Source organism: Canis lupus, chromosome X, assembly GCF_011100685.1.
Source record: "Canis lupus familiaris isolate Mischka breed German Shepherd chromosome X, alternate assembly UU_Cfam_GSD_1.0, whole genome shotgun sequence".
In the NCBI taxonomy this organism is placed as follows: domain Eukaryota; kingdom Metazoa; phylum Chordata; class Mammalia; order Carnivora; family Canidae; genus Canis; species Canis lupus.
Genome location: NC_049260.1, coordinates 41,987,561 through 42,004,374, shown reverse-complemented (window position 1 = coordinate 42,004,374; position 16,814 = coordinate 41,987,561). Strand labels below are relative to the sequence as shown.

Sequence of the window (16,814 nt, the reverse complement as noted above, 5' to 3'; positions counted from 1 at the left end):
TCTGTGTAATGAGACTTGTCCTTTTGGACTCAGGAACTCCCTCTCTTATCCCTCATTTGGGGGCCTATCCTGAAAATGTACATTCACCGCTATGATCTAGACTTTTACCGGCAGACAGATGTACCACAAAACAGCCTTAGGCCTTCCTTAAGCAGCCCTCGACCTGGGCTCACTTCCTAGAACCAATTCTTAGCACCTACTCTCCTGCCACTGGGGAAGCAGGGGCCACCCTCCACCAAGTGAAGTGTTTCAGCTCCATCAGGTTAGGAGCTCCTGGGGATGCCATCTATAACAAAAACCAGAGAAAGCACAGAGAAATACACAGACCAAATGACCTTCATGTGTGCAAAGTACAGTTGTTAAAAACAAAACAACATAAATTGAGAAAGGAGGCCATGGCCTCCATGGGGCAGTGCCAAAGCAGAGCCCCATACTCTCAGACCTGGGGAGAAAGGGTCCTGCCCTCCCAACGGGTCTAGGGCTGGCAGGCAGGGAGCTGGGGTCTCATGTATAGGCTCTCATGGCAAAGAACAGAGATCTGGTGGGGCTGATGGTGGGCTGGAAGGAGCCTGATCAAGATGGGGCTGTGGCCTCAGCCCCCTCCTCTGAGTCCCACACCTCTGACTGCAGGTAATCAGCAAAGAGAGCCTTGGCCCGGCGAAGGACGCGCCCCAGGTGGTGTTTTCGCACAAGGCGGTCAAAGTGCATGGCCAGCTCATTGTAATCTAGCCCATTGCGCATGATGTGGTCGCGGTGCTCCAGCAGGATGGCAAGGCAGAGGAAGAGCATAAATGGGTTCCCCCGGCCAAATTCCTGGGGTGGGGGCAGGCCCAGTGGGGGCGGGGGTGGCAGGGACTTCCCAGGTTCTTGTGGGGAGCCCAGCTCTGGCATCAAGGGGGATCCTGCAGCCACATCACCAGCGGGAGAGGCCTCCTGGGTGGATGGTGGAGATGAGGAGGATGGGGAGTCAGGGCGGGAAGAGGAGGAGAATAGTGGGTCTGAGGAGTTCAATAAAGGCTCGGAGAGGGACTTGGAGCTGATGAGGGCAGCTGGTGGGGGCAGCTGAACCAGAGGGTCCCTCTTGGAGCCTGTGTTATCCCTGAGTTGCTGGAGGTCATTCAGACTGGCTTGTCTCAGGAGACGCCCCCCGCCACCAGGCCCCTGGCTGGTCGTGACCAAGTGGTCAACAGCATCTTCAAAAGCACTGCCTCCTCCACCAGCAGGCCTCAGCATGTGCCTCTGTCGTACGGGCCGCCCCCTGTGGCCACTGAAGCCAGCGTCTGCCACTTGGCTGGGGGGTCCGACGAGCTCTACCTCATGTTCTGGAGGATCAGGGGGCAGCGAACTCCAGGTGACCTCAAGCATGCGGAGGGCATCATCAAAGGCAAACTCACGCTTGAGTTCAAGCAGCAGCCAGCGGTAACAGAAGAATAAGTCGTCGGCACCAGCTTCCTGTAAGTACTGGTAAAAGTCAGGATCGGCATGCCGCAGCAGCAACTTGAGATGGGCAAACTTGGTGGCCATGGCGCGGCCGTCAGGATGGAAGTTTGCGGCCAGGCGTTTCATGATGCCACAGAAGCAGACGAAGGCATGGCCTTCATGGTCCATGACAGCGAGGATGGGTGAGGCAAGGTCACTCATGCCCTGACAGTAGGACACCTGTGGGTGGGTAACAGCATAGGTGGTAAGCAAGTCGTGCAGTGCCCGCAGGTGTGGGCCATCCTCAGGCCCCGCATAGTAGGGGTGGGCCCGGTCTGTACGCAGCACATCCTTGAGGACTGTGCTGCGGATGAATTCCAAGTCTTCAGGGCTTGCTCGTTGTGCCCACTCACTCTTGAGCTGTTCATACTCGCGACTCTTGCGTTTCATGTAGTCCATCCGCTCACGGCCTGTCAGCCCATCGGGGTATACGTTCAATAGGTACCGCCATACCACCTGGCCAGGGGCAAAAGAGATAAGGCTGAGGTTCTACAAATGAGCCACCACATCTCAGTGTATATCTGCTACCACCCACCCTGCTGCCTTGGGGCTTTTGTCTTCCTTCAGAAAAGTCTGCCTTCCCACCTTGGCCTCCTAGCCCCTCCTGAAGGAGAGCTTGCTGCCCTGGAACATCTCCAAGCCATCCCATGACAGTGTGGTCCACCGCATGCATCTCATGAGCTATGCATGACTGCAGGAGTGATGGATCCAATGAGTGACCAAGGAGGCTCACCTTTCGTAGAGAGGGCTCAACACCACCATGATAGATCCGCAGGCGCAACTCCTCAGGGCGGGAGAGCTGGCCCTCATGGTTCAGGTATGTGTGAAACTCAGCATCGCTCAGGGGTGGCTTGAAGGGCTTGACATCTTCTCCATATGACCAGCTCAGCACCTGTTGGACCTTAGACAAGGTGCGGCCCACCTGTGACAGAAGGAGGGAGAAACACCACCAATCAGCTGGGCAGGCTAGAGGAAGGTGCCAACCACCTAGATTGGTCAGAATCTGGGGTGCTGGGTAGGCCTGCCCTCCCCCTACAGCTGGCCACAGGGGTCCCTGAAATCACCTGAGAGAGGATAGACTGCGTGAAGGGCAAGGCAGCTGTTGTCAGCGATGACCTTTTCTCAGCCAGTAGCACGTCAGAACCAATGACATCCTTGGGGCTGATTATGTCCCAGTCTTCCAGGAGAGGGCCTAGGTACACAGAATGACGCAATACAAGAATGGGCGTTAGAGTCCCACACGTCAGGGCTGGGTTCCTCTCCTACCAAAGCCAGGCCACCCATCGGGCAATGAATGACTCCCACCCTCTCTTCCCATGTCATCTAAATCAGGAAAAACATAAAACCATGAATAATAATTCTTTGGTGGTTAACTGTCCCACAGAATGGCTCAGCAGACTCTAAGCAGTATTTTAATGGTATAAATTAATAGTTTTGGGGCACTTGCTATGTGCCAACCATTATGAAAAGGGCTCCACTTTATGCCAAGAAGTGTTCTGAGCCTTTTTACAAATATTGATTCATTTAATATTCATATCCTTCCCATGAGTTAGGTGCTGTTATTTTTTTTTAATTTTTATTTATTTATGATAGTCACACACACACACACACAGAGAGGCAGAGACATAGGCAGAGGGAGAAGCAGGCTCCAGGCACCGGGAGCCCGATGTGGGATTCGATCCCGGGTCTCCAGGATCGCGCCCTGGGCCAAAGGCAGGCGCCAAACCGCTGCGCCACCCAGGGATCCCGGTGCTTTTATTTTTTATTTATTTTTTTATTTTTTTTTAAAAACATTTTTTATTTTTTTTTCTTTTTCTTTTTTCTTTTTATTTATTTATGATAGACAGAGAGAGAGAGAGAGAGGCAGAGACACAGGCAGAGGGAGAAGCAGGCTCCATGCACTGGGAGCCCGACGTGGGATTCGATCCGGGGTCTCCAGGATCGCGCCCTGGGCCAAAGGCAGGCGCCAAACCGCTGCGCCACCCAGGGATCCCCGCTTTTATTTTTTTAAAAAGGTTTTATTTGTTTGTGAGAGAGAGAGAGAGAGAGAAAGAGAGAATATGCATGAGCAGGGGGGAGGGGAGGGGCAGAGGGAGAGGGAGAAGCAGACTCCCCACCCAGCAGGTAGCCTGATGCAGGGCTCAATCACAGGATCCTGAGATCATGACCTGAGCTGGAGGCAGCCACTTAACCGACTAAGCCACCTAAGCACTCGGCACTATTATTATTATTGTTTCAAATATTTTAAAAAGATTTTTATCTCTAAGTAACAGCTATACCCAACATGGGGCTCAATCCCAGGACCCCAAGATCAAGAGTTGCAGGCTCTACTGACTGAGCCAGCCAGGCACCCCCAGTTAGGCTATTATTAACACCATTCTTTCTATGATGAAACAGGCACAGTCTTTATAAGATAGTTGCCCAAGACCTCACAGCTAGTGAGTGAAAGAACTAAATTTGAAGCCCAGACCCAAAGCTTGAGAGCCCAAACTCTTAATCTTATATTCACACTAGTCTCCATCCCACAATTGCTATAGATTACCATGATCATTCTCATTTAGTAGATGATGACAAAAAAGGCTGGAACGATTAACAACTGGCCAAAATTCTCCAGCCAGGAAATGGTAGGGCTGAATATGAACCTTGTTCCAGAGCCTAGACAGACTTTAGAAGTATTTGTGGAACAGGAATGTCATAGATAATACACAGAGGAAATAGTGTTATACTGGCTCTACCCAGTTCTGGCCCTTGAAACACCAGTCCCTCTCCTTTCCTTGCCCTTGCATCTTTTCTTCCCACCTCAAATGTGATGTGATGGCTGAAGTAGCAGTGGCCATGTGAAGGGAAATTTGAGACGCTGGAAAGATGTCAGCCCTGGTGCCACAGAGCTGCTAATCTGACCACAGCAGTGTCCAACAGGTTTCTTTTTTTAAAGATTTGATTTATTTGACAGAGAGAAAGAGAGCGCAGAAACAGGCAGAGAGGCAGGCAGAGGGACAGGGAGAAGCAGGCTCCCCACTGAGCAGACAGCCCACTGGGTGGGCTCCATCCTAGGACTCTGTTTCATGACCTGAGCCAAAGGAAGGTGCTTAACTGACTAAGCCACCTAGGTACCCCTGTCCAATGGACTTCAAACTCTACGAAACAAGTCAACTTTGATTTAAGCCATTGTCATTTGCAGGCAAATGCTATTCCTAAGCAGCCTGTCGATGGAGTCCACTATACCTTCTCCCACAGAGCTGAAGGAGAAGCAAACCCTAGGCCATATTTGGATGTTATTGCCTCTCTCTGGATGTCTCACAGAGCACAGAAAATGCAAGGGGTCCAAAAGGAGAGCCCAGGGCACCTGGGTGGCTTAGTGGCTGAGCGTCTGTCTTCAGCTCAGGTTGTGATCCCAGGGTCCTGGGATTGAATCCTGCATCAGGCTTCCTGCAGGATCATGCTTCACCCTCTGCCTGTGTCTCTGCCTCTCTCTCTCTCTCATGAAAAAAATAAAAATAAAATCTTTAAAACAAAACAACAAGAACAAAAGGAGAGCCCAAGATCCACTCTGGACACAGCCTCCTCCTCTGCTCCTCATGGGAGTAAACAGTGTCTCTATCTGTTCATCTGCTTGAGCCCGAAACCTGAGAGACATCCTTACTGCCTCCCACTCTCTCAACTCTCAGGGCCAAACTGTCACTAAGCCCTGTGGCTTCTGCATGCAGAACATACTTCAATTCTACCTCTTCTCTCATCTCTACCTTGTCACCTGTCTGAGCCACCACATCTTTCACTTGAGACTGCCTCTTTGCTCCTCTCCACTCCCTCCCAACAGCTGCCAGAGTGGTCTTTCCAAAGTATGAAAACACTTTTTAAAAAATGTTTTATTTATTTATCTGACAGAAAGAGAGAGCAAGCATGAGCAGGGGTGTGGAATGGGGAGAGGGAGAACCAGGCTCCCCACTGAGTAGGGGGCTTGACGCAGGGCTCGACCCCAGGACCCTGAGATCATGACCTAAGCCGAAGGCAGACACTTAACCGACTGGGCCACCCAAGCGCCCCCAAAACATGAAAACACTTAACAGATAAAATGAAGAAGGTCAAACTAATGGTCTGAAAGACCAAATAGAAGAACCCCTTCAAGGTGCAGAGCTACAGCTTGATGATTTGAGTGAAAACGAGGAGAGGACAAGTCCAGGAGATGCAAGATGCAAGTAGTTCTGCTCCTCGACTCTGAAAGCAAGAAGACAGTGGTTTGCAGCACCCACGGAGCGCTGAGAAGAAAGCCTTGAGATGCAAGGGCTCCACCCACCCAGCCAAGACAGTACATATCTATCTTGGCCAGAGAAAGACGTTTTTCGTCACTGGAGTACATCCAACCCTTGCACCTTATTGGAGAACAAGAAGTTCTTTAAGCCAATGACTCCCGAATCACAATGCAGGCTCCAAGTGGGGGAAGGCAAAAGGGAAGGTAAATGGCGACAGGCTACAAGTTTTTAATATGTGTAGTTAAACATGAAATGACAAAGGTACTGTTATTGGGAGTTTATAAGTATTAAGCATTACATTAGGATTACTGAAACATAAGTGATCTACTATAAAGAAAATACAATGATAGCCTGGAATTGAAAAAGAAATCATTACAAAAAATACACACACACACACACACACACGTATGTATATGTATGTATGTATATATGTATATATAGAAATTACTATCTAAACCAAACCCAGAAGTTAAAGGTTAGGGATCAGAGTAAAAGTAAGAATTAAAAGTGTTTCATGGGATGCCTGGGTGGCTCAGTGGTTGAGAGTCGGCCTTTGGCTCGGGTCATGATCCCAGGGTCCTGGGATTGAGTCCTGCTTCGGGCTCCCCATGGGAGCTTGCTTCTCCCTCTGCCTATGTCTCTGCCTCCCTCTGTGTGTCTCCCATGAATAAATAAATAAAAACTTAAAAAAATAAAAAAAACAAAAGTGTTCCAAAGCTTCCATTTCAAGGCCTGGGAGGGTGGGAGAGACTGGAGGGAAAACAGTTTAACTGTCAATTGAGTAAAAAAAGCATAAATCCTGGTATGGGGTTTTTGTGAGAGACATACCTAAAATTATGTGACAAAGAATGGTTGAAAACTGAAGAAACCCAAGGTATTCTTGGCAAACACCAACAGAGGCAAGCACAGCCATGTGAATGTCAGAAAAAGCACTGCTCAAGGGCAAAAGTATTACAGGAAAAGAGAGACATTCTATATTGCTTAAGAAAAGAAAGAAGCCATTAATAGAATGGGCAAAGGATTTCTATAAGCACAATCTCATCCAGTGGCAAAGCCTGATCTGAACTATATATAGTCTTTATATAACCTACTAAGTGTGAATGTGTACATATTTCCCTGAAGAATCATCCAAATGTTTCACTATGGAGTGCTGTCCCAGGCCCTACTTGTGGTATTACATGATATATGCTATACATACTACATTTTCCTATAAAATTGTCAAACTTCCCAAACCCTAAATTAATATATAAATTCTGTGTAATGCCAATCAGAAATCTAATTGGGTTTTTCCTGGAACTGGATAAAAATTACTTTAAGGATCATATGGAAGAATTCACATTTAAGAATAGTTAAGGGCAGCGCTGGTGGTGCAGCGGTTTAGCGCTGCCTGCAGCCCGGGGTGTGATCCTGGAGACCCTGGATCGAGTCCCACATCGGGCTTCCTGCATGGAGCCTGCTTCTCCCTCTGCCTGTGTCTCTGCCTCTCTCGCTCTCTCTGAATGAATAAATAAATAAATCTTAAAAAAATAAGAATAGTTAAGAAAAAGAAGAGCCAAGAAAAAGAACAGTGGGAGGATGGCAATGCTTGCCTTATTAAAATTAACCACAAAACCAGTGTGATAAAAATATGATGTCAGCACAGAAATAGACAAACGGAGCCAATGGGTGGAATGTAATAGAGAGCCCAGAAGTAAATCCAAGTACATATGGCAACTCAGTGTATAATAAAAGTGTCATTCCAAATCAGTGTAAACAAGGTGGTTCTTTAATAAATGATGCTGGCATAACTTTTTCTGGAATTTTTTGAAAACAACTAGGTGTACTTATCACAATGTTCACAGAGTAGAGATTTATATGTAAAAAAATAAAATAATAAGCATATTAGAAGAAAACATAGGAGAATATCTGTATAAACTTGTGGATGGAAAGATGTTCCAAAGTAAGGGGAGATACTCAGAAGTCATAAAGGAAGAGATAGATATTATGTATAAGACTAGCATGCAGGGACGGCTGGATGGCTCAGCAGTTTAGAGCCTGCCTTCGGCCCAGGGCCTGATCCTGGAGTCCCAAGATCAAGTCCCACATCAGGCTTCCTGCATGGAGCCTGCTTCTCCCTCTGCCTGTGTCTCTGCCTCTCTCTCTGTGTCTCTCATGAATAAATAAATAAAATCTTAAAAAAAGACTGCATGTAAATTTCAGTTTTCAATAGGACAAAAGAAAAAGACACTATAAGCAAAGCCATAAAACAAAAGATAAGCTGGGAAAAAATATTGGCAGTACATATGACAATATGACAAAGAGGATTTGGATCACAATAGCACAAATTGGTTGAAGATCTAGGCTTGGTAATCTTCTGTTTGTAGAGGTGACAGAAACTGACTCCTTCCCAGAAAGAGGACTGGCCATCCAAGGTGTCACAACATGCCTGGTGCTTTCATAGTCATGAACATGATCACAGGAACATCATTAATAATATTTATAATAACAGCCCTATCTATTGGATACTTATATAGTTTGAGACCATTTATGTTAAACATATACCATTTGTGGTTATATACAAATATGATATGAATATATTTATGTTTATATGTAGATAAACATGTGTATGTGTATGAGTAAGGAGCTGCAATATTACTCATCAAGCTAATCATAGTGGTTCCTGTAGGGCAAAAGGGTAGGGTAATCAAGATTTGGCACAGTGGTTCCAGGAGACTTCAGCATTATTTGAAATGTTTTCATTTTTCATAAGGAAAATGTATTTACTGGGGAATTAAAATTAATTAATTAAAAATTAATTTTTAATTTCTTTCTTTTTAAAAAGATTTTATTTATTCATTCATGAGAGGCACAGACAGAGAGGCAGAGACATAGGCAGAGGGAGAAGCCCTCCTCGCAGGGAGCCCGATGTGGGACTCAATCCGGAATCATGTCCTGAGCCAAAGGCAAATGCTTAACCACTGAGCCACCCAGGCATCCCTAAAAATTAATTCCTTTAAAAAAATGCAACTTCAATCAAATTCCCATTAGAATTTTAATGGACTGATAAGCTAATTCTATTAAATGAGAAGAACAGTAAGTGCACAAGAATATTTAAGAAACATTTTTAAAAAGGAAAACTTTAAAACATGTCATAAAGCTTTGTGATTAAAACAACATGGAACTGGTTTGGATTTAACAAAGAGATCAATATAAGACGACCAGGAGTTCAGAAACAGGTTTGTTTCCCAAATGCAGGCAGGAATCTGGTAGATGAGACAATGGTAGGAAAAGAATGGACTCATCAATAACTGGAAAGTTGATTCTCAAGGTGCCTGGGTGGCTCAGTCAGTTAAGTGTCTGCCTTTGGCTCAGGTCATGATCCCGGGGTACTGGGGTCAAGCCCCATATGGGGCTCCCTGCTCAGTGGGGAGCCTGCTTCTCCCTCTGCCTTTGCCCCTTCCCTCTGCTCGTACTCTAATAAATTAAAAAAAAATCTCAAAAAAAGAAAGTCAGGGGCATCTGGGTGGCTGAGTGTCTAAGCGTCTGCCTTTGGCTCACGTTGTGATCCCAGAGTCCTGGAATCGAGTCCTGCATCAGGCTGCCTGCAGGGAGCCTGCTTCTCCCTCTGCCTATGTCTCTGCCTCTCATGAATAAATGAATAAAATCTTTAAAAAAAATAAAGTCAATCCTCTAAAAAGAATATTTAAATGTCTTTTTGTCAAATTGATAAGTGTCTGTCTCTCTGCTTTATTTGCATTCCTCTCAGTTCTTATACAGTTGGGGTTTTCTTCATGTTATTAGCTGTACAGATTTGATTTCTTTACCAAAGGAGTGTCACTGTGTCTATTTTATAGGTGAGGAAACCAAAGCTTGGGGAATTAGTTAAGTGAGTAATCCAAGCACACAGGGCTACTCTGGCAGAAGTTCCTGTCTCCAGCTACCTGTCTTTTTCAGTTTGTCTCTGCCCATCTTTGTCACTATCTTTCTCTCTGACTCCAGTTTTTTCCTCTCTTTCCACCTCTCTCTCTTTTTCTCTAGGCTGCTAATCTTAATAAGCCCACAATTTCATAGAATCAAATGGTTAAGAGCAAAGACTCTGGACTAGTTCAGCCACCACTTGAGTTCAAATCCTGCTCTTCCACTGACTGTGTGACATGCACAAGTCCTGTTCCCCTCTCTGAGCCTGTTTCCTCATCTATAATGTAGGGATGACCATCATGCCTACCCTGTAGGATTGTTTTGACAATCTAATGAATAAATATTATGTGTGTAGAATGGTCCTGAGTGTTCAACACATGTTAGCTATTTATATGTTACCTCTCATCCCAAATGGGCATGTAAATTCCCTGAGGCTGGGAACCATGACTTTCACTCTCCAACTTTTTAATTTAATTTTATTATTATTTTTAAAGATTTTAGGGCAGCCCAGGTGGCTCAGCAGTTTAGCGCTGCCTTCAGCCCAGGGTGTGGTCCTGGGGACCCAGGATCCAGTCCCATAGCAGGCTCCCTGCATGGAATGGAGCCTGCTTTTCTGTCTGCCTGTGTTCTCTGCCTTTCTCTCTCTGTGTGTGTCTCTCATGAATAAATAAAATCTTATAAATAAAAAGATTTTATTTATTTATTCACGAGACACACAGAGAGAGATGCAGAGACAAAGACAGAGGGAGAAGCAGGATCCTTGCAGGGAGCCCAATGTGGGAGTTGATCTCTGGACTGGGATCATGCCCTAAGCTGAAGGCAGATGCTCAACCACTGAGCCACCCAGGTGTCCCTTTAAAGATTTATTTATTATTTATTATTTTTTTATTTTTATTTTTTTAAAAGATTTTATTCATTCATGAGAGAGACAGAGAGAGAGAGAGGTAGAGACACAGGCAAAGGGAGAAGCAGGCTCCACACAGGGAGCCTGACATGGGACTCGATCCCGGGTCTCCAGGATCAGCCCCTGGGCTGAAGGTGGTGCTAAACCGCTGAGCCACCTGCGCTGCCCTATTTATTATTTTTAAAAAAGATTTATTTATTCATTTTAAAGAGAGAGAGAGAGAGACAGAGACAGAGACAGAGTGGAGGGAGGGTCAGTGGGAGAAAAATCTTCCAGCAGACTCCCTGCTGAGCGTGGAGACGGATGTGGGGCCCGATCCCGTGACCCATGAGACCATTACCCAAGGCAAAACCAAGAGTTGGAAAATCAACTGACTGAGCCACCTAGGAGCCCCAATAGTTTATTTATTTGCTTGAAAGAGAGAGAGAGAGAGAGCAAGCAAGCACGAGTGGGGGAAGGTGCAGAGGGAGAGAGAGAGAAAAGCAGACTCCTTGCTGAACACAGAGCCCAAGGCAGGGCTCGATGCCAGGACCCCAAGATCACAAACTGAGTCAAAGTCAGACAGATGCTTAACTGACTGAGCCATCGAGGCACCAAGTTTTTATTTTAAAAAATTTCAAATCTACAATAAAGTTAAACCCATACATCCTTCATCTAGCTCCCCTAACTGTTCATTTTTTGCCACATTTGCTTCTTCTTGTTTTCTCCATATAGACACATATTGTTTATTATTCTTTTATCTTTTTTAAAAATATTTTTATTTATTTATTCATGAGAGACACACAGAGTGAAAGGCAGAGACATAGGCAGAGGGAGAATGCAGGGAGCCCGATGTAGGACTTGATCCTGGGACTCCAAGATCATGCCCTGAGCCAAAGGCAGACATCCAACCACTGAGCCACCCAGGTGTCCCTCTTTTATCTTAATTTTTAAAAGATTTTATTTATTTGAGAGAGAGCAATAGAGAGAGAGCATGTGAGCAATAGCAGCGGGGAGGGGCCAGGGAGGCGGAGAATCAGACTTCCTGATGAGCAGGCTGCCCGATGATGCGGGGCAGGTAAGCCACCCAGACACCTCTACATAGTGGTTTTCTTTTAAAGATTTATTTATTTTTTAAATTTTATTTATTTATGATAGTCACAGAGAGAGACAGAGAGAGAGGCAGAGACACAGGCAGAGGGAGAAGCATGCTCCATGCAGGGAGCCTGACGTGGGATTCGATCCCGGGTCTCCAGGATCGCGCCCTGGGCCAAAGGCAGGCGCTAAACCGCTGCGCCACCCAGGGATCCCCTAAAGATTTATTTATTAAAAAAAAAAAAGATTTACTTATTTCAGAGAGAGAAATGAGAGAGAATGCGCGGAGGGGAGGGGCAGAGGGAGAGAGAATGCTTGAGTAGACTCCATACCAGTGCAGAGCCAAACAGGAGGCTCAATCCCAGGACTGTGAGATCATGACCTGAACTGAAATCAAGAGTTAGCCCCTTAACCGACTGAACCACCCAGGCACCCCAATACATATATTTTTTTTTCCAATGCATATTATTTTTTGCTGAATTATTTGCAGACATCATGACACTTTACCCCTTAATGCTTAACTGTGTTTTTCCTGAGAACAAGGACATTTTCCTTGAATAACCATAATGCTATTACCATACCCAGGACATTTAACATTGATACAATATTATCATCTAATATATGGTTCATAATCAAATTTTTTGGGCCCATGTCTTAATTTATCTGTGCATTCCCAGGGACCAACACATGTAAGAGTCAGGGAACGAATATGAGAAGAGAGGAAGTGGCTGAGAGATCAAAGGAACAATGAATGGGTGAACATGAGTGCAGGATGAATGAATGGATAAATACAATCATCATTATCATAATCAGCATTGTTATAATTATGTGTTATTATTATTTTTAAATATTTATTTATTTATTCATGAGATACACAGACTGATAGAGAGGCAGAGACACAGGCAGAGGGAGAAGCAGGCTCCATGCAGGGAGCCCGATGTAGGACTCGATCCTGGATTTCAGAATAACGACCTGAACCAAAGGCAGGTGCCCAACCGCTGAGCCACCCAGGCGTCCCTAATTATGTGTTATTATAACGGAAACATACAATATTACATCTCTATTGTTATGCTGCATTATATAATTATTACCTATATTACTAGATTATATGTTATAATAGGAAACATAATAGGATACTTATTGTTAGAACTAATATATATATATATATATATATATATATATATATATATAAGATTTTATTTACTTGAGAGAGAGAGAGAGCGTGCACGCATGCACGCATACAGGAGTAGTGAGGAGGGGCAGTGGGAGATGGAAAAGCAGACTCTGCTGAACAGGAAGCCAGATGCAGGGCTTGATCTCAGAGCCCTGGGATCATGATCTGAGCCAAAGGGAGACGCTTAACTGAGCCACCCAGGCACCCCTGAAGCTAATATTTTATTTTTATTTTTTATTTTTTAAAGATTTATTTATTTATTCATGAGAGAGAGAGAGAGAGAAAGAGAGGCAAAGACATAGGCAGAGGGAGAAGCAGGCTCCTTGCAGGGAACCCGACGCGGGACTCAATCCCAGAACTCCAGGATCATGCCCTGAGCCGAAGGCAGACGTTCAATCACTCAGCCATCCAGGCGTCCCATGGAGCTAATATTTTAAAAATACTTTTATTTATTTTATTTCAGAGAGGGGGGAGGGAAAGGGGGGGAATTTCAAGCAGACTCCACAGTGAGTGCAGAACCTGACACAGGCTCCATCTCATGACCCTGAGATCATGACCTGAGCTGAAACCAAGAGTTGGATGCTCAACCAACTGGGCCACCTAGAACTAATATTTTTTGAGCACTCTCCTTGTTGCCATGCATTGTTCCAGGCATTTTACGTGAGTTTCCCTGTTTAATCCTCATGATGGCCCTAAGATATCATGATTTCTACTTTACAGGTGAGGCAACTGAGGCCCAGTGGCCAAGCCAGGATATGGACTTAGGATACCTTTTTCTCAAGCTCATTGTGAGGGAGTGTATTGGAAGGAGTGGAGTCATCCTATGGGGAAAGGGTGGGTCCCAGAGCAGTGGCCCCAGGGGGCCAGGTACTCACTGTCCTCGGTGGGCCGAATATCCACCCGAAGCTGCAGATAAGGTTTGGAGGCTGTGGCGAAGGCTGTGCTGAGGTCCCAGTCAGACAGGAGTGAGAGGTAAGTTTCCTGCCCTAGCCGATCCCGACCCAGGTAGCTGATGCCAAAGTTCTTCTTCCTGGACAGAGGAGGTGTGGCAGCTCTCAAGTGCCCCCTGTGCCCTGGAGGCCTGAGGGCCAGTTTCCACAAAAAGCCAGGGAAGGCAGAGATGAAGTCAAACAACTCCCTACTATGTATTGGGTACTGTGCCAAGGATGGTGGGAAGTCTGAGGTCAGACAGTTTATCTCCACTTTGTTATACAAACACAGATAACAGATACACACCTGCTTGTATCTACAGGGTACACTGAAAACTTAAAATGTTGGTCCCTTCTAGGGAGGGTAACAGGGTAGTTAAGGGATAGAAGTGGGAAGAAAACAGCCTTCCTATTGCATAAAAAATAAAGCAATCTGTCTGTTACCTTTGACAACAAAAAAATGTTTAAGAAGAAAGATAAAAAAACAACTAAGTACTTGTTCTTCAGATACACTTGTGCAACTATGCAATGAAGTATGTTGGTAACTACTGTAACCATGGAAACATCCTAAGTACACATCACTTTTGTACTCCTTGAATTTGTTACCACGTACATGTACTTCTCCAAAATAACAACCACAACAAAATAACCATCATACCTGTCCCCAAGAGACACCACTTTTCATCTATCAGGTCGGCAAATTTTCCAGTGTTTTCTAATAAGCAATGTTTCCAAGGGAAACAGGCATTTTATATGCTGCTGGTGAGATTATAAATTGGCAAAAACCTGTCCAGGATGCATTTTGGAAACACTCTGAAAATTTTAAAAAGCATACATCCTTAGCCCAGTAATATGACTGTTAGGAATTTATCCTATGACTAGATTTCCTCAAATATTCCAGGATATGCAAACAAAAAAACCCTACCAAACAACAACAAAAAAAACGCCAAACAACCACTGTTGAGGTGGGTGGCCCCATGGTCGGTCCCCCAGTAACCCATAACTCACCCATTCAAATCAAAGGCTCGGATGAGGATGTGCTGCAATACATCGAGTGAGGTGATCTGGGGGTCGACGGCAAAAGAGCGGAACTCCGGTGGCAAGAAGCTGTCACACTTCTGGGGAGAGAAGACACAGGGTGGGCCACCAGGGGCCACGCATCACCAGGCTGAAGTGGAGGGATAGGAGGCAAGGTCAGACAAGTGGTGGGCGGGGGTCAGATGGAGGCAGGGGTTCCGGGCCTTGGTGAGGGCTTTGGTTGTTGCTCTGAATAAGGGGGAAGACTTGGAGGGTTCTGTGCAGAGGAGGGATGTGATCTGACTTAGGATTTTTAACAGGATCCTTCTGACTGCTCTTAGAAGAACAGATTGTGGGGGGCAAGGGAGAAAGCAGCAGTCCAGTGAGGAGGAGGCCACTGCAATAGTCTAAGCACCCAATCCTTCTTTGTCCCCTGCAACGATGGCTGTCAGGATCACCATGTCCAGTCTGGCCCCCATTAAATCAATACTCCATGCTGCACCAATTTAGCTCATCTATCTACAATACATACTACCCTGCTTAAATCTCATCAAAGGCAACCCCAGGGTTCCCAGAAGGTAAGCCTATAGGACTCTGGCCAGCCTGTCTTCAGTCAGCTCTTTTGAACTCCACAATCTGGTACTACCAAACTGCTTGGAAGTTATTTTGAACACATCCTGGCTTCAAGACTTTGCTTGTGTGGATCCTCCTGTCTGGAAAGTCCTTCCCACTTTCTTCCAACCAGCTAGACACAGCTCAGGCATCATCTCTTTTCTGAATTCCCAAACCTCTACATTAGAGCCTCCTGTATTACCCTGAGGTGATCCATTTACTTCTTTCCAGAATCTACTTTCTTTTCATCAACACCAGTCCCACCACCCTAGTCCTAGCCACCGTTTTCATTTCCTGCAGCTATGGCAACAGCTTTATTACTTAGAATACATGTCAAAGGCCCTTCACAATCTGCCTCCCTTATACCTCTTCGTTTTACTCCCTACCTGTTCCAGCAATATGGGAACCTAAGGGAACATGCCAAGCTCATCCCCACTTCCCAGCCGTTGCCCTTGCTGGTCTCTCTGCTTCCACTCATCCTCCTATAGGCACATGGACGATTCCTTTTAAGGGGGGTGTCTCTGCTCTTTCAGAACCTCTCTAGGGACTTCCCGCTACAACTGTGGCCAAAGTAACTCCCTAGTTCAGAAGCTTTTTAGTTACTTCCTCACGACATTCACCACTGTCCAAAGCATCTCACTTATTTAGCGGTCTTCCCGAGAAGCATTAGTAAGCTCATCCAGGGTGAGATTGTAAATTGGCACAAAAGTGCAGTCTCAACATACATGTTAATTCACTTCAGCACCTCCTTTTCAGACACCAACAGCCCCCCTCGCGCCTCGACTACTAAGGCCCCTCCTCCAGTCCTATGGTCCCTCCTCTCTACCCATTATCTCCACCTATCTCCTTAGGCCCCTATCCCTCCATTTTCAATCCCTACGTTCTCAGGCCCTGCCCAACATTTCCAGGTCCAGCCTCCCCCCTCGCCCGTCCCCATCACCATCACTCTGCCCTCAAGCCTCGCCCCTCAGGTTAACACCCCAAATCTCGGGCCCCGCCTTCCAACCTAGGAGAGTCACCGCCTTCCCCTCCCCTGGGCACCCCAGGCAGGCAGGCCGACCAGCTGTCAGCCTCACCTTGACTCGGACCCGTACCACCTCTCGCTCCTCCTCCTCAGCCGCCGCCGCCTGGGCTCCCCCACCAGGTGGGGGCGCTCCAGAGCCGGCCAAGTCCGAGGATCCAGAGGCCGACGCCATCTCGCCGCCAGCCGCCTCAGGGCGACGGTTGACCGTTGCCCCCCACCACTGTGCGCACTCCGGAGTCCCGGCGCCGGCGGCCCCACCTTGCGCCCTGGCGCAGGCGCAGAGGCCGCCGTGCGATCCTGCCCCCCCACTGCCCCTCCCACCAAGCACAGGGTGGAGATGGCCTCTACGCATGCGCTTCAGATGCTGTTGCCAAGTGTCCCGCCTCCAAAACCTGAGCATTGTGCCTCATTTTCAGCCGTGCGCAGGCGCCTTCTGAGGTCCCACCTCCCCCCG

The 16,814-nt window shown here is 46.5% G+C and overlaps 1 protein-coding gene across 2 annotated transcripts; it reads right to left on the bottom strand.

Moving 5' to 3' along the window:
* Positions 1 to 318: 318 nt before the first annotated feature.
* On the bottom strand, positions 319 to 16,657 carry TBC1D25 (TBC1 domain family member 25). Of its 2 annotated transcripts, none has more exons than XM_038587356.1 (6): positions 16,413 to 16,657; positions 14,716 to 14,825; positions 13,654 to 13,859; positions 2,544 to 2,671; positions 2,213 to 2,401; positions 319 to 1,935 (listed from the first exon to the last, which is right to left on the bottom strand). In XM_038587356.1, exons 1-6 carry the CDS (start codon positions 16,530 to 16,532, stop codon positions 574 to 576), a joined length of 2,115 nt encoding a protein of 704 aa, XP_038443284.1. In that variant the 5' UTR covers positions 16,533 to 16,657; the 3' UTR covers positions 319 to 573. The 2 variants fall into 2 exon arrangements, with proteins under 2 accessions (XP_038443284.1, XP_038443285.1); XM_038587357.1 differs by having other exon boundaries at positions 13,654 to 13,808; positions 16,413 to 16,656.
* Between the last annotated feature and the right edge of the window lie 157 nt (positions 16,658 to 16,814).